The 18,389-nt window shown below is 48.9% G+C and overlaps 1 protein-coding gene across 1 annotated transcript in view; it reads left to right on the top strand.

Annotated features, from left to right (window-relative positions):
• Positions 1–16,941, top strand: part of LOC140208148 (uncharacterized) — a 30,774-nt gene extending 13,833 nt beyond the window's left edge. Inside the window, exons 3-7 of the mRNA XM_072276630.1 lie at positions 9,077–9,219; positions 13,914–14,285; positions 14,906–15,048; positions 15,711–15,772; positions 16,113–16,941. Of these exons, the coding sequence (XP_072132731.1) occupies positions 9,077–9,219; positions 13,914–14,285; positions 14,906–15,048; positions 15,711–15,772; positions 16,113–16,179 (787 nt within the window). The 3' untranslated portion in view covers positions 16,180–16,941. The remainder of the gene's footprint in view (positions 1–9,076; positions 9,220–13,913; positions 14,286–14,905; positions 15,049–15,710; positions 15,773–16,112) is intronic.
• Positions 16,942–18,389: the final 1,448 nt, after the last annotated feature.

Raw genomic sequence — 18,389 nt, 5'->3', positions numbered from 1 at the left:
AGAGCGGCAGAGGGTGGGGACTGTGCACATTTTCTGACTTCAGTAGAGTTTGCCGCGATGGTGCGGGTGTACTTCAAATATCTGACCGCGGGTGAAGGATGGGATAATATGTTGTGAGTTTCACAGTTTGTCTAAACAAGGGAGTGGGTTTTGGGACGGTGAGGAGGGAGCTGCATTTTGTGTCCGACCACTGGGAGTGTGTGATGGTACACTGTGGAGGGAGCTTCACACTGTGTCTGACCCCGGGAGTGTGTGATGGGACGGTGTGGAGGGAGCTTAATTCTGTGCCTTACCCCGGGTGTGTGCAATGGGTCGGTGTGGAGGGAGATATACTCTGTGTCTGATTCAAAGTCATAAGTTAGGGGATTTTGGTGTTTAAACAGTTTCCAGTCAGAAATAGGGTGGAAGAAAATGGCGACTCACACGTTCTGCTCCAACGGCTGCAAGCTGAACAGCCGTTCTGTCGCCTCCACTCTCCTCCCCTTCCTTCCTCTTCTCTCAGCACACCATTCCTTCTCAATGATTCTTAAGTGGGTGAGTGAGCAGCCGGAGGTCCTGATGCATATACAGCGGCATGCAAAAGTTTGGGCACCCCTGCTCAAAATTCCTGTTACTGTGAATAGATAAGCGAGTAAAAGATGACCTGATTTCCAAAAGGCATCATGTTAAAGATGCCACATTTCTTTAATATTTTAAGCAAGATTACTTTTTTAATTCCATATTTTAATGTTTCAAAATAACAGAAAGGAAGAGGGCCCGAACCAAACGTTTGGGCACCCTGTATGGTCAGTACTTTGTAACAGGCGCTTTAGCGAGTGCGGTAGCGTGTAAATGTATTCTGCAGGCAGCTAAAAGTCTTTCAATTCTTGTTTGGGGGATTTTCGCACATTCTAACTGCAAAATGTTTCTAGTTCTGTGACATCCTTGGGCCGTCTTGCATGCATTGCTCTTTTGAGGTATTTCCACAGATTTTGGATGATGTTTAGTTCGGTGGACTGTGAAAGCCATGGTAAATCCTTCATCGTGCGCTTCTTGAAGTAGTCCGTTCCGGATTTTGAGGTGTGTTTAGAATCATCCTCCTGTTGTAGAAACCATTCTTTTTTCATCTTCAGCATTTTTTGTATTTTTTTATAGAACTTCATCATCAAACATTTCCATAAGATGTATTTCAAATACTGTACATATGCAAACTCTATTTCCTGAAAAGATTGGATAATTCCAAAATGCAATAAAAACAAACATCTGTGATATGTTAATTCACGTGAACCTTTATTTAACTGACAAAAGTACAAAGGAAAGATTGTTAATCGTTTTACTGACCAACTTAATTGTATTTTGTAAATATACACACATTTAGAATTTGATGGTTGCAACACACTCAACAGAAGTTGGGACAGAGTCAAAATAAGATTGAAAAGTGCACAGACTATTCAAGTAACACCGGATTGGAGGATTCCGCATTAAGCAGGCTAATTGGTAGCAGGTCAGGTATCATGACTGGGTATAAAAGTAGCGTCCATCAAAGGCTCAGTCTTTGCAAGCAAGGATGGGTCGTGGCTCACCCCTTTGTGCCAAAATTCCTGAGAGACTTGTTAGTCAGTTCAAAAGGAACATTTCTCAACGCAATTTTGAAGAGAATTTTGGTCTTTCAACATCTACAGTACATAATATTGTGAAAAGATTCAGAATTCAGAGACATCTCAGTGCGTAAAGGGCAAGGTCGGAAACCACTGTTGAATGCGCGTGATCTTCGAGCCCTCAGGCGGCACTGCCTAAGAAACCGTCATGCTACTGTGACAATTATAGCCACCTGGGCTCCAGAGTACTTCAGAAAACAATTGTCACTCAACACAGTCCGCCGCTGCATCCAGAAATGCAACTTGAAACTGTATTACCCAAGGAGGAAGCCAAACATCAACTCTATGCAGAAACGCCGGCGAGTTCTCTGGGCCCGAGCTCATCTCAGATGGATCGAAAGACTGTGGAAATGTGTGCTCTGGTCAGATGAGTCCACATTCCAGCTAGTTTTCGGAAAAAAACGGGCGTCGAGTTCTCCGCGCCAAAGTTGAAAACGACCATCCAGATTATTATCAGCGAAATGCGCAAAAGCCAGCATCTGTGATGGTATGGGGGTGCATAAGTGCCCACGGATGGGTGAGTTGCATGTATGTGAAGGTACCATTGACTCTGAGGCGTATATTAGGATTTTAGGGACACATACGTTACCATCAAGGCGACGTATCTTCCCGGGACGTCCATGCTTATTTCACCAGGACAATGCCAGAGCACATTCGGCACGGGCTATAACAGCGTGGCTTTGTAGACACAGAGTGTGTGTGCTTGACCGGCCTGCTGCCAGTCCAGATCTATTTCCTATTGAAAATGTATGGCGCATCATGAAGAGGAGAATCAGACAACGGAGACCACGGACTGTTGAGCCGCTGAAGTCTTATATCAAGCAAGAATGGACAAAATTTCCAATTGCAAATCTACTACAATTAGTATACTCAGTTCCAAAACGATTAAAAAGTGTTATTCAAAGAAAAAAGTGTTGTAACACAATGGTAACCATGCCTCTGTCCCAACTTTTGTTGAGTTTGTTGCAGCCATTAAATTTTAAATTTGTGTAAGTTTACAAATTACAGGTAAGTTGGTCAGTAAAACTATTGAAAATCTTTTCGTTGTACTTTTTTCAGTTAAATAAAGGTTAGCGTGAATTAACATATCACAGATTTTTGTTTTTTTTATTGCATTTTGGAAAATATCCCAACTTTTCTGGAAATGGGGTTTGTATATCATGTAATCATATTTGTGGGGTGTATGGGGTGTCAGTGAGGGGTAGCACCTCTGGTGGGGAAACATGTCGCGTCTTTTTCAAGGCGGTTAGTCCACCTTTGCTCCCCACCTGGCACTCAGCTCTCACCTGTGGCTCCCCGTAGCTGTTTGCATGCGACAGAGGCCACGCCCCGGGCAACGGCTTCGAAAATTGGCTAAACCAAGTGAGGGTAACCGACGGGTCTCAAACCCTCGGTGAGATAGGGAGTTGTCTATCCCAGCATGTGAAGACAGACTCCGGTGGATTGAGCGGACGAGACCAATGGAAGGTCCAACGGTCAAGAAGGCGGTCTCTGCAAGGGTCGTGGAACGTGTAGAGCAGGACAAGACACAGAAGACGTCCTGGTCATCCACTGCGCCTAGTCCCATCTCCAGCCGTCTCGACTCTGTCTTGCCACTGGATCCAGATGGGAATTGGGAGGAGAGAGTCTGGCTGACGCTGCGCAACTCTCCCTCACTTAAATCAAAGTGACGAGCTAGTCTCGACATCATCAATAATGGTGTCAAGGTCCTCATCGACGTACGATGGACGAACAACAACAACAATCATATTTGTCATAAATCTCCAAATAATATTTATCTGAGGTATACACTTATCGAAAGGAAAGGAGAGAAAGAACAAGTGAAAGAAGAAAGCTAACTGCAAGTACGGAGTGATCATTTTTATTACAACATATTAATTCACTTCTGAGAATAAAATCAGGCCTATGAGGTGATATGTAGTTAAACCATTTTCCCCAGTATGTATCATACTGTTCCAACTTATGATTAACAGATGCTGCTATCTTCCCCATTTTGTAAATGTCCATTGTAATTTCCATCAATACATTTAAAGTTGGGCTTCCTGTGATAACCATTTCCTGTTAATGGTCTTTTTTTCCCCCCCCCAACCACCAGCAGTATATTCATTAAATATTTATCTATTTTCCCATTCTTGAGGTACACACCCAAAATACATGTTCTTACTTTCTAATTGTTTATTTATTTATTTATAAGTCTTTTGATTAATTATTATTTAAAATCAACATAAACACATTACAATAGTCAAATCAACATATCAATATATACAATAAGAGTTAAACTATCAGATAACTAATTAACCAAGCTAAACAGTACACCAATAATAAGAGGGAAAAAATGCTAATAATATATTTTTGGAACCCCTGCTAACTAAACCAAAAATAAAACAAAAAAACACTGACCGAAAAAAACATTAAAAAAAATCATTGGTTACACAGTCCCGGAGCTGTACGCCATACACACTTCCATAAAAGAAAACAAAAATCAATCCACCAACAGAATCCGATTACACAAGAAACAGAAGGGTATCATCTTAATTAACTCAAATCAAATGATAGTAACGGGCCCCACCTTTTCTTACAGTCAAATTGCGGGTCAAAAGTTCGAATTCTAATTTTCTCCTAACAAAGACAACCGGCAGTTGTCCATGCTGCAAGCCTCCCCTCTCCACGCCACCGATGTTGTCCAAGGGAAGGGCATTAGGGCCGATACAGCTTGGCACCGGTGTCGCCGCAGAGCACCGTGTGGTTAAGTGCTTTGCTCAAAGACACAACAGGCTGCCAGAGCTGAGGATCGAACCAGCCACCTTCAGTTCACTAGACCGACGCCTCAACCACTTGGCCACGCACTGACACATTAAGTAGTCTATTATTGTATATACAGAAAGTGGGAAAGAATAATGAATGTAATCCCTTTTGTCGGGGAAAGGTCCCACCATATATCTATTAAACCAACATTCTCAAAAAGTGTATTAACTCTCTTATGTAAGGATTTTGTTTCATGGGGTTTTCTATCGGAAGAATCTAAATTTGGGTGTACTTGTAGATTTCAGTCCCCTCCACATATCAGGAGACCCTCTGTCTCCGTTCCAATATATAAGTAATTTTATGAAAGAAACTAATTGCCACTTCCTGGGTGCGCTTTCATATTCAACGGGGTATCTGAATTTCCATCTATATTCCCCCTTACCAGAATATATCTGCCCTCCTTATATCCCATTTCGAATACTTTTTCAAATGTTAGCTTGCTTGAGATAAGAATAACAACACCTCTCTTATGTCCTGGTTTATATGAGGAGAAAAACAAATTAGTGAAGCCCATTCTCTTTAGTTTTCCATGCTCTTTATCACTGAGCTGAGCTTCTTGTAAATATACTGCATGGGCTTGTTCTTTTTTATTCATTTTAGATAGAATTTTGCAGCGTTTGATTGGATTTAACAGTCCAGTTACATTAAAAGAAATGAATTGTACTTTGTCATTAGCCATGTGTCAATATATCATTGAAATTAGCAGAATAAAGCTTAATCGATCTATTGCCTGAACAAATTAGAACCAAGAATCGCGAATAATAATACAAAATGCAACGAAGGTGTCATTCCAAGGCTGGGGTCTCTAGATGAACCTGGGCTTAGCTAGAGGAAACATCAGGCTGTGGAGGATAGCCCCTCCTCCCTGTGAGTTGCGGGCCCCCATTATAGTACCCATAAAAGTAAGTGAACATGTACCCCCAGATCCCTCTGCTCCGAAGCTAAGCACACTCAGGCCTGGTCAGTACTTGGATGGGTGACCGCCTGAGACTTCAGCCTTTTTTACCTCCTTCATGATGGTTCAGGGGTAGTAACCGTTAGGAAACCTCGATGCCTGAGTCCTGAGGCTCCTAGACACCCATCCTGATGGTTGAGTGGTAATAATTTTCCTGAACCTGGTGGTGTGGGTCCTGAGGCTCCTGTACATTCTCAATTTTTTGGTGGGTAATAACTGTTCCTGAACCTGGTGGTGCGAGTCCTGAGGCTCCTATACAGCCTTTCTGCTGGTTGAGGATTAATAACTGTCCCTGATCCCAGTGGTGTGGGTCCTGAGGCTCCTGTACCTCCTTCCTGCTGCTTGAGGGTTAATAACTGTCCCTAAACCTGGTGGTGTGAGCCCTGAGGCTCCTATACCTCCTTTCAGATCGATGAGGGGTAGTATCTCTTCTTGAACCTGGTTGTGAGACTCCTGAGGCTCCTGGACCTTCTTCCTGATGGTTGAGGGTAAATAGTTGTTCCATAACATTGAGTGTAAATCATGAGGCCAGTTATCTATAGTGAGCAAGTCTGCGACAAATGGATGATTGCAGGGTAATTTGCCTTCCCTGAGTATACGCGTAACTATTTATCTCGGATACGACATGAAGGCTCCCTGTGGGGGCACAGTTTCACTGTCAGCAAAACCCAATATCGTCACTCACTGTTCTCTGCTCCCCATTTACAGAACAGACGTGTTGCCAGGGGTGGGTCAGCAGGAGAGGCGCTTGTTATTTCATATCAACGGTGGCAAAATCTCACGCTGGAGCGAAGATAAATTGTTCGAAGGGTGGCTCAAAGCTGCTGGAAATTAGCTCAATCGAGGAAGAGGTATGTGACAGACCACGTGAGGATGGCCACAATCTGCCCGGGGCCTGACAGAGTGAAGTTCCCTCCAAAACGTCCCTTCACACGCTCCCGGGGCCAGACACTAGTGCAGCTCCCTCCACACCGTCCTATCACACGCTTCAGGGGTCACTCAGAGTGGAGCTCCCGCCACACCGTCCCATTGCATACACCCGGGGTCGGACACAGAGTAAAGCTCCCTCTACACCGTCCCATCACACCCTCCCAGGGTCAAACAGAGAGGGAAGCTCCCTCCACACTGTCCCATCGCACAATCACAGAGTTAAGGCCCCTCTACACCGACCCATTACACACTTCTGGGATCAGACACAGAGTGAAGCTCCCACTATTCCGTCCCAGCAGAGAATGCCGGGGTCAGACACAGAGTATATCTCCCCACACACTCACCCACCACACACTGCCAGGGACAGACACAGAGTGAAACTTTTTTTTTTTTCCACACAGTCCGATCGCACAATCACAGGATCAAAAACAGAGTGAAGCTGCCCCACACCAACGCATCGCACACTCCAGGGGTCAGACAAATTGTGAAGCTCCCTTCACACCGTCCCACCACAACATCCCGGGAAAAAAAAAAAAGACACAGAGTGGAAATCCCTCCACACTGTCCTATCGCACACCCCCGTGGTCAGACACAGAGTGAAGCTCCCTGAACACCGCTCCATCACACATTCCCGTGGTAATACAGACTGAAGCTCCCTCCACACCATCACATCACATACTCCCAGTGTCATAAAGAGTGAAATTCCGCCCACACCGTCCCATCACACACTCGCGGGGTCAGACACAGAGTGAATCTCCCTCCACACTATCCCATCACACACTCCCGGTGTTATAAAGAGTGAAACTCCGCCCACACCGTCCCATCACACATCCTGGGATCAGGCACAGAATGAAGCGACTGCACGTCGTCCCATCAAACACTGCCGGATCAGACAGTGAGTGAGTTCCCTCTACACCGTCCTGTAACATACTCCCGGGGACGGACAAGTAGTCAAGCTCCCTCCCCACCGTCCCATCACACCATCCCGGAAAAAGACACAGAGTGGAAATCCCTCCACACTGTCCCATCGCAATATTACGGGATCAGACACAGAGTGAAGCCCCCTCCACACCGTCCCATCACACACTCCCGGGGTGAAACGCAGAGTGAAGCTCCCTCTACACCGTCTCATCACACACTCCCGGGGTCAGACACAACGTGACGCTCCCTCCACACCGTCCCATCACACCCTCCCGGTGCCATACAGAGTGAAGCTTCCTCCACACCGTCCCCTCACACCCTCCCGGTGTCATACAGAGTGAAGCTTCCTCCACACCGTCCCATCACACACTCCCGTGGTCAGACACAACGTGACGCTCCCTCCACACCGTCCCATCACCCCCTCCCGGTGTCATACAGAGTGAAGCCCCCTCCACAACGTCCCATCACACCCTCCCGGTGTCATACAGAGTGAAGCCCCCTCCACAACGTCCCATCACACCCTTCCGGTGTCATACAGAGTGAAGCTCCCTCCCCACCGTCCCATTACACACTCACCGGGCCATACGCAGTGAAGCTCCCTCCACGCCGTCTCATGACACATCGCCGGACTCAGACGCAGAGTGAAGCTCCCTGCACACCATCACATCACCTTCTCAATTCGAGTCTCGGGCACCGTTATTTTTTGATTGACGGTGTCAAGCTGTGACTTGATATCATTGAGTTGCTCGTTTATATCTCTTTGTAATCCCCGTATCTCTTCCAGAGGTTTTATCATGTTCGCCGCTTCACCTGAACGAGGCCCATCGTCAGCCTGGCGAGCACGCGTTCGAGTAGTAGAGACACGTGTTGTACCTCTCCCGTCCATAGGCTCCGCACTGATTCCTTTTTTATCTCCATTTCTTTTCCCCATTCTTGCCCCCTTTATCAATTCAGATATTTTTGGAAGATCTTATATTTGATAAATGAACGCGGCAATATATGCGTTTTTTTTCCGGAGTAGCTGTTCATTCAAACTGCCATTTTGGGCGATGACGTCACCGGAAGATCCTCACTGTTGTCTTTAATTGACGGAACCCATCTTGAGTCTGAATATGTGTTTCTCTCTGTCTGTAACTGTCCTTGTAAAAAAGTAAACACACTGCAGAGAAAACATAACACGAGCTGGTCACCACAGCAACGAGGTAATTCTGCAGACAGTAGAAATTAACACAGAGCCAAACAGTCAGTCTCGGTTCCCTCTTTCTCCTTAAAGTGACAGTCCACAGACAATATGAACCCCAGGGGTAGATAGCACACCACAATCTGAAACGCCCGCCCCCACCAACACGGTGCCACTGACACGCCCCCTGACCGTCACTCTCAGTGCTACAGACTCGTCAGTCTATGATCATCTGTGAATGAAACATTGCGAGCAACGTCAGGAGGTGAACAGGACCCAGCGCCTATATCGTCAACAGATTCATGAGGTGAACTCAACCCTGGAATCCAGGACTTCCGAGAACTGCCTTCTGAATCTCCCCCAGTAACAGTTCCTGAGCATGGTGGTGTGAGTCCTGAGGCTCCTGACCTCCTTCCTGATGGTTGAGGGGTAAAAGCTGTTCCTGAACTTAGTCTGTAAATCATGAGGCCAGTTATCTATAGTGAGCGATTCTGCGAAAACTGGATGGCTGCAGGGTAATCTCCCTTTCGTGAGTGTACTCGCGACTATTTATATCAGAAACAACATGAAGACTCCCTCTGGGTTCAGAGTTTCTCGGTCAGCAAAACCCAATATCGCCACTCACTGTTCTCTGTTCCTCATTTACAGAACAGATGTGTTTCCAGGGGTGGGTCAACCGGAGAGGCGCTTGTTATTTCATATCGACGGTGGCAAAATCTCACGCTGGAGCGAAGCAAAGATATTCGAAGTGCGGTTGAAAGCTGCTGGAAATGAACTCAATCGAGGAAAAGGTATGTGCCATACCACGTGAGGATGTCCGCAAACTGCCCGGGGCCTGACAGAGCGATCCTCCCTCCACACCGTCCCATCACACACTCCCGGGGTGAGACAGAAAGTGACACTCGTTCCACACCGTCCCATCATAAACTTCATGGTTCATATAGAGTCACGTTCCCTCCATATCGTCCCATCGCACACCCACGAGGCGTGACAGAGAAACTCCCTCCACAATTTCCCATCACACACCTGCGCTGTCAAATAAATAGTAACGCTCCCTCCAAACGGTCCCATCACACACTCCCGGGATCAGACAAATAGTAAAGCTCCCTCCACAGCGTCCCATCACACACTCCCAGGGTCAGGCACAGAGTGAATCTCCCTCCACACCGTCTCATTACACACTCAACGGGTCATGCAGAGTGAAGCTTCCACACTCCATCCCATGACACAACCCTGGGCTCGGGCGCAGAGTGAATCGCCCTCTACACCGTCGCACTACAAGCTCCCGGGATGATACACAGAGTGATGCTCGCTACAGACCGCCTCATCGTACACTCCCGGGAGAGACAAAGATTGAAACTCCCTCCACACCGTCCCATCACACACTCCCGGCGTCAGAAACAGAGTGAATTTCCCTCCACACCGTCCCATCACACACCACCGGGTTCAGACACAGAGTGAAGCTCCCTCCACTCCGTCCCATCACACACTGCTGGGGTCAGACACAGAGTGAATCTTCCTCCACACCGTCCCATCACACACTCCCGGGGTCAGACACAGAGTGAATCTCCCTCCACACTACCCCATCACACACCACCGGGTAGAAGCAGTGTGAAGTTCCCTCCGCCCTATTGCATTATACACTTCCAGGGTCCAACGATAACGTCCCATGCAGAGTGGTAACGAAAGAAAATGTATTTACCAGGATCTTGTTTCCAAAACTTAGATGGAAGCTGACGTAAATGGATTGGAAAATGCCTTTGCATGTGAGGTTGTCAGTGACTGACGGCTGTGTGGAGAGGGGGGCAGTGGGTTCAGTTTGGAGTCTTACAAGGTGCTGTGGTGAGGGCGTGGGCAGTGCGAGTAGTTTGGGGACTGACTTGGGGCTCGACCGGGAGAGTGGGCAAGGTGATTAGTATGGGGACTGATTCAGGGTTCTGGGGAGAGAGCGGGAGGATGTCATTTCTTTTGGGACTGAGATGAGGCTGCGGAGAGATAGTGCAGCAGTGCGATTATTCTTCTGACTGATACAGGGTGTGAGGTGGAGAGTGGGACAGTGGGACTAGTATGGTGACCTACACTACGCTGCGGGAAAAGAATGGGAGACTGCGCTTAGTGTGGTGTCCGTCAGAGGCATAAGAGAGGAGCCTGCCCAGGCGGATTGGAGGAGGATACTGGCGGGGATGACGGCAGAGCAGAGATGGCTGAATTTCGGGAATATTTCATAAGGCGCAGGATAGATATGTCCCACAGAAGCAGTTGTTCTCAGATGGCTGGTGTAGGCAACCGTGGCTGACAAAGGAAATTAAGGACTGCATAAAAGCCAAGGAAAAGGCATAGAAGGTAGCATAAGTAAGTGGGAAGGTGGATGATTGTTGCACTTTTAAAATCCAACAAAAGGCAACTAAAAAACGATAAGAAGGAAAAAGATGGAATATGAGGGCAAACAAGCCAATAACATAAAGCAGGATACTAACACTTAAAACAAAATGTATGAAGAGTAATGGGGAGTTCCGAGTTAATATTGAACCTCTGGAAAATGAGAGTGGTGAGGTAGTAATGGGCGACAAAGAAATGACAGATGAACTTAATGGGTACTTTCCATCAGTCTTCACTGTGGAAGACACTAGCACTATACCAGTGGTCCGTGAGTGTCAGGGTGCAGGAGTGAGTGCCGTTGCGATTACAACGGAAAAAAGTACCTGGCAAACTCAAAGGTCTTCAGGTGGATAAGTCACCTGGGCCAGATGGACTGCATCCCAGAGTCCTGAGAGAGGTTGCTGAAGAGATAACGGATTCATTGGTCACGATCTTTCAAAAATCACTTGATTCTGGCATGGTCCCGGAGGACTGGAAGATTGCAAATGTCACTGCACACTTTAAGAAATGAGGAAGGCCAAAGAAAGGAAATTATTAGCCAGTTAGCCTGAAGTCAGTGTTTGAGGGAGTGTCGGAGTCTATTAATAAATTTGAGGTTGTGAGGCACTTGGTGACTAATGATCAAATAAGTCAAAGTCAGCTTGGTTTCTGTCATGGAAAATCTTGCCTGACAAATCTGTTAGAGTTATTTGAGGAAGTAACCAGCAGATTGGACAAAGCACAGGCAGCTGATATCATTGACTGGCAATCCAGAAGGCATTTGATAAAGTGCCATGCCTGAGGCTGCTTAACAAGCTAAAACCCGATGGCGTTACAGGAATGACACCGGCATGTCTAAAGGAATGTCTGGCAGGCAGGAGGCAGCCAGCGGGAATGTAAGGGGCGTTCTCTAGTTGGCTGCTGGTGACTAGTGGTGTTCGTCACGGAGTCAGTATTGGGACCGCAACTTATCACATTGCTTGTCAATGATTTTGTGGTACAGATGGCTGTGTGGAAAGTAGGAGTCGGGGTCAAGTCCATTAACAAAACCATAGAAAAAAGTTCCCATCTAAGAGTGTCTTAAAAGACCCCATTGATTCCGCATCGACCACCATCGATGGAAGTGTACTCTCGCTCTCTGGCAACCCACCACACTCTGTGCGAAAAACATACCTCCGACAACCCCTTGTACCATCTTCCAAGCACCTTAAAACTATGACCCTTCACCCCTAGAAAAGTATACTTTTCATTGACAAAGAAGGTGAAACAACAGGACGGTGTGGAGGGAGATTCACTCTGTGTCAAACTCCCGGGAGTGTGGGTCGGACGGTGTGGTGGCAGATTCACTCTGTGTCCGACCCCGGGAGTGTGTGATGGGACGGTGTGGAGGGAGATTCACTCTGTGTCTGAACCCGGGAGTGTGTGATCGGACGTTGTGGAGGGAGCTTCACTCTGTGTCTGACCCCTGGAGTGTGTGGGTCGGACGGTGTGGTGGGAAATTCACTCTGTTTCCGGCCCCGGGAGTGTGTGATGGGACGGTGTGGAGGGGGCTTCACTCTGTGTCTGATGCCAGGAGGGCGGGATAGGATGGAGGGAGGGAATTTCACTCGATGCCTGATCCCGGGTTTGTTTAAGGGGACGGTGTGGAGGGAGATTCACTCTGTGTCTGACCCTGGGAGTGTGAGATAGGACGGAAGGAGGGAGTTTCACTCTGTGTCTGACCCCGGGAGTGCGAGATGGGACGGTATGGACGGAGCTTTACTCTGTGTCTGACCCCGGGTGTGTGTGATTCAACGGTGTGGACGGAGCTTCACTCCATGTCTGACCCCGGGTGTGTGTGATTCAACGGTGTTGACGGAGCGTCACTCTGTGTCTGAGCCCGGGAGTGTGTGATGGGACGGTGTGGAGGGAGCTTCATTCTGTGTCTGATCCCGGGAGTGTGTGATGGGACAGTATGGAGGGATCTTCATTCTGTGTCTGACACCGGGAGTGTGTGATGGGACGGTAGCATAGAGAAGACCCTTATCATTATTATAACAGTACCGGCACACGGTGCACGACAGTAGACTCACCGTAAAACCGAAAAAACCCTCACCGTGACACCGACACAGCTCCCTGACACCGACACTTCCCTCTCCGTGACAACAACATTCTCCACACTGTGACACCGACACACCCTGCACCGTGACACCGTCCAGCCCACACCATTACACCAACACCCCCCTCACCGTGACACTTATACACCCCACACCGTTACACTGACACTCCTCTCACAGGCACATCGTCACGACCCTCACTGTGACACCCAGAGGCCCCACACCGTGACATCGTCACGCCTTTCACCGTGTCACGGACACCCTACATCACTGTGACACCGACACTCCCTCACTCTGTGACTTCGACGCTCTCTTCACCTTGACACTTACACACCCCACACCGAAACACTGACACTCCGTTCACTGTGACACCAACACTACCTTCTCCGTCACCCTGATACACCGCTCACTGTGACACCGACACAGTCCTCACTGTAACACTGACGCACCCCTCTGCGTGACACCGACAAACCCTCTCTGTGACAGCAACACACCCATCACTGTGACATCGACACAAACCTCTCCGTGACACTGATACACCCCTCTGCGTGACAGCGCCACTCTCCACACCGTGACACAGTCAAGCCCCTCACTGTGATACCGATAGACCACTCACCTTGACACCGACAGGACTCTCATTGTGACACCAACATTCAACAAACTGTGCCATAGAGAGACCTATCACTGTGACAGCCACACACCCCTCACTCTGACTCTGACACTCCCTATACCGTGTCACAGACAGGCCCTCACTGTGACACCGACAGGCCCCTCACTGTGACACCCACACACCGCTTACTGTAACACCCACACAGCCCTCACTGTGACACAGACACGCCCGTCACTATGACACCGACACGCACCTCAGTATGACCCCCACACCGTGAAAGCGACACTCCTCGGACCTTGTCACAGATACGCTTCTCACTGTGACACAAAATCTACCCTCATCTGACACAGACACACAATTCACTGTGACACCGACACACCTCACACCGTGTCACTGACACACCCCTTACTATCACTCTCAGTATCACAGACTCGTCAGTCTGTGATCACCTCCGACCGAAACTACCGGAGACTTTGGGAACAACACCAGGAGATGAACAGGACCCAACGCCAATATCAACAGCAAGTCCATGAGCTGAACTCAACCCTTAAATCCAGGACATCTGACAATTCCCACCTGGATCTCTCCCAGAGAAACTGTCTGAAGAGTATTTCCGCCCTCAACAACAACCTATCCAAACTCGAAAATAACATTACCGTCCTCAACTCCGATGTCTCAGAGCGGAATCAAACACACACCGATCTCCGCCATGAATGCAATCAGCTCGAAACGAAGTACAGAATCATCACCGAAACCAAAGATCAGATTTGCCAATACCTAAGTAGGAGAAGAGGTGAGACGACAGCCTTCCGTTCCTCTGTTCCTCTTCACAGGGGGGTGAGAGAAGGCGAGGGAGAAGGTGGTGAGCTTTATTCCATCTCTTGCCACGGGAGAGTGTGATGGGACGGTGCAGAGGGAGATTCACTCTGTGTCTGACCCCGGGAGTGTGTGATGGGACGGTGCGGAGGGAGATTCACTCTGTGTCTGACCCCGGGAGTGTGTGATGGGACGGTGCGGAGGGAGATTCACTCTGTGTCTGACCCCGGGAGTGTGTGATGGGACGGTGCGGAGGGAGATTCACTCTGTGTCTGACCCCGAGAGTGTGTGGTGGAACGGTGTGGAGGGAGACTCACTCTGTGTCTGACCCCGAGAGTGTGTGATGGGAAGGTGTGGAGGGAGACTCACTCTGTGCCTGACCGCGGGAGTGGGTGATGGAACGGTGTGGAGGGAAATTCACTCTGTGTCTGATCCCGGGAGTGTGTGATGGGACGATGCGCTGGGAGATTCATTCTGTGTTTGACCGGGGGAGTGTGCAATGGGACGGTGTGGAGGGAGATTGACTTTCTTCTGATCCCAGTCGGCGCAACGGGATCACTGGAGGAAGATTCACTGTTTCCTGTTCCTGAGTTTCAGAGCAAACGTGTCCCCCGTACTGGACCGAAGAGGAAGGCCGGTGTTATTTTATATCCACGTCCGTAAAATCTTATGATGGAGCGAGGGAACATTGTTCAAAATTTGATGCAAGGCTCCTCGAAATAAATTCAAACGCGGAAAAGGTATGTTTTACCGTGGGAAGAGATATCTACAGTAAAGAAATCCCGGGGTGTGACGCACAGTGGAGTTTCCTTCACACCATCTCACCATACACTGCTCGTATTAGACACATTGTGAAGCTCCTTCCACAACGTCCCGTCACAAACTTCCGGGGTCAGAGACCGTGAATCTCCCTCAACACTGTTGCATCAAACACTACTGGGATCAGAGACAAAGTGAAGCTCCCTACACACCGTCCCGTCCACACTCCCGTGGTCAGTCACCGTGCAGCTCACTCAACGCCGTTCCATCACACACTCCCGGGATTAGACACAGAGTGAAACTCACTCCACACCGTCCCATCACACACTCCCGGGATTAGACACAGAGTGTATCTCTCTCTGCACCGTCCCATCACATACTCCCGGGGTCAGACACAGAGTGAATCTCCCTGCACACTGTCCCATCACACACTCCCGGGGTCACACACAGAGTGAGGAACCCTCCGCACCGTCCCATCACAGACTCCCGGGGTCAGACACAGAGTGAGGCTCCCTGCACACTGTCCCATCGCACACTCCCAGGCTCAGGCACTGGGTGATTTCCTCTCTGTACCGTCCCTTCACTTCGACAGGCATTGAGAGAGTCTGGTTCTAAACATTAATGAAGGGATTTAATTTCACAGAAATTTGTTTTCAATGGTGTCTCTCGATACACAACGTACTGGATTGGAAAATGCGAAAACAGGTGAGTTTTGGGCTGTTGTTGGTCTGTGGTGTTGGAGTGGGTCAGTGGAATTAGTTGGTTGACTGACACAGCGTTGTCGGAGAAGGCGGTGCAGTGCGATTAATTTGGGAGCTGACTTGGGACTGTAGGGGAGAACGGTGTAGTGGAATTCATACGGTGACATACTCGGGACTATGGCGAGAGCGCGGTATCATGAGATTAGTTTAGAGACTGTGGAGAGAGCGCAGGTTAGTGGGATTAATTTTGCGACGGTCTCCGGTTGTCTGCTGGATCTGTTTTGTCTCTGTTGAAATAGTCTAACCCTCTTTGCTAGAACGTAGCTTCTAATCTTCTTTACAAGATGCTCTATGGAAGGGCCGTCTGCACTGAGTGCGACTCGAGTCACGGATCTACAATTGCAACAGTAGACACAGATTCATCTGCGAGAAGTCTGCACATTTATACCCGGATATATCTGAAGAGATCCAAGGTTTTTGTCAACACCACGTGGAGCCGGATTTAATCAAATGAGTGCTCCACAATTCTCCCCATTCAATCTACACCACTCTCACTCCCCCATCCTTTCATCCCCTCCCACCCTCTCCGCACCTCACTCCTACCCCATTTTCCTCCTCTACACGCATCCCTGTTCTGCCCCACTGATCTACCTGTCCCCATCTGGACTACTCTTCTCCCCTCCCGGCCCCGCTCTCCCCCTATTTACTCCCACTTTCCACCCCTCTTCTCTCTCTGCCCTTCTTCTCCCCAGCTCATTCCCCTTCTCCCTCTTCCTCTGCCCCTCGGACCCCATTCGCTGCCTCTCCTCTCTCGGTTCCCTCCACCCACTCTCGCCTCAATTCTGTGCGCACTGGCCCTCAGTTCACCAACCCGGGGGAAAAAGACTGTGCACATTCACCCTGTATGTGCCTCTCCTGGCTTCATACCTACGGTCCAAGGAACGAAGTCCCATCCTTCTTGCTCTCTCTCCATAACTCAGACCCTCGAGTCCCGGCACCATCCTCGTAAATCTCCCTCTGCACTCTTTCCAGCTCAGTGACATCTTTCCTACAGCAGCGCGACCAGAACTGAACACCAAACTCCCAGCGCGGCCTCACCGACCTTTTGTACAACCACAACGTGGCTTCAGCGCGGTACAAAGATATAAAATTCACGACAATTAGGAAAATTAATAAATACTGCAAAAAGGTGAATACCGAGGCAGTGTTTAAGTGTTCAGGGAGCGTTTGCAATCTGATGTCCGAGGGGAAGCAACTGCTTGTAAATTGCTGAGTTTCCCGGCTGCTGTACCCCCTCCTCAATGGTATCGATCAGCACAGGGCATTTCCCGAGGCATTCCTTCTTGAACATGTCCTCAATGGAGGAGAAGGTTGTGCCCGTGATGGAGCTGGCTGAGTCTAGAACCTTCTATGGTCCATGGCGACCCTCTGCGTTGCAGCCTCCACACCAGGCGACCATGCGACAAGCCAGAATGCTCGACACCGTACATCCCTAGAAATGTGCGAGTCTGGTTTTGATGTTAAACCCACTATCTTTATTAGTAACTACTTATAATATAGTAACTTAACCAAGATAAAGAGAAGTTACGGCGTTATGTGTAGATATGTGCGTGAATATAACCATTGAGTTTTGTGGGGGGTGGCGGGGAACAAGAGCTTAGAGTCTTGAGTGTCACGGGACTATCGTCTTGCAGAGGTTACCACACAGCATACACAGGCAGGGGTTACAAAGTGGTCCCAGAGGATAATCCAAAATCTCCTCCTATGTGTTGTACGAAGTGACAGTCACACATTCGTTGTGCACTGTTTGCCGATGTTTAAAACACACTTCTGGGCACAGGAGATTTCCAAGCCACAATTGCGACAAGCTGAAGATACCGGCTTCCGCAGTCTCTCCCTCTCTCTACTACGATTGAAGGTCTCTCTCTCTCTCACTGTGTTTAATCTGCCCACACCATAGCATCCTGTGACTGGCGTCATAGTCCCGCCTCCCTCAGGCGCTCTTAAAGCGACAGTCCACAGTAAACGAAACCTGCGGGTTCGGAACAGCACCTACCCACCACGCACTGATAGGGTTAGACACAGAGTGAAGCTCCCTCCACACCGTCCCATCACACTCTACCGTTGTGAGACACAAAGTCAGGCTCTGTCCACACCGTCCCATCAGACAATCCCGGGGTCATACCCAGAGTGAATTTCTCTCTACACCGTCCCATCATGCCCTCCCGGTGTCAGACATAGCGTGAAGCTCCCTCCACACTGTCCCATCACACACTCTCGGGGTCGTTCACAGAGTGAGTCTCCCTCCACACCATCCCATCACACACAGCCGGGGTCAGACAGAGAGTGAAACTTCCTCCACCCCGTCTCATCATAGAGTCCCGTGTTCAGACACAGAGTGAAGCCTCCTCCGCAGCGCCCTACCACACAATGTGATGGTCAGACACAGAGTGAAACTCCCTCCGCACTCTCCCTCCACACACTCTAGGTTAACGTTCCCTTATATTGGCTCGTATATGTCATGGGGAAATTCCGCCAAGCACCCGCCTCAACACTCCCCACTGGGTCATTCGCCTCCCAAATCAATCCCAAACATCAATCATCAGCCAATACACCCAGTA

This window comes from Mobula birostris, chromosome 13, assembly GCF_030028105.1.
Source record: "Mobula birostris isolate sMobBir1 chromosome 13, sMobBir1.hap1, whole genome shotgun sequence".
Lineage (NCBI taxonomy): Eukaryota > Metazoa > Chordata > Chondrichthyes > Myliobatiformes > Myliobatidae > Mobula > Mobula birostris.
The sequence above is the reverse complement of the archived record's forward strand: the minus strand, read 5'-3'. Positions and strand labels throughout refer to the sequence as shown.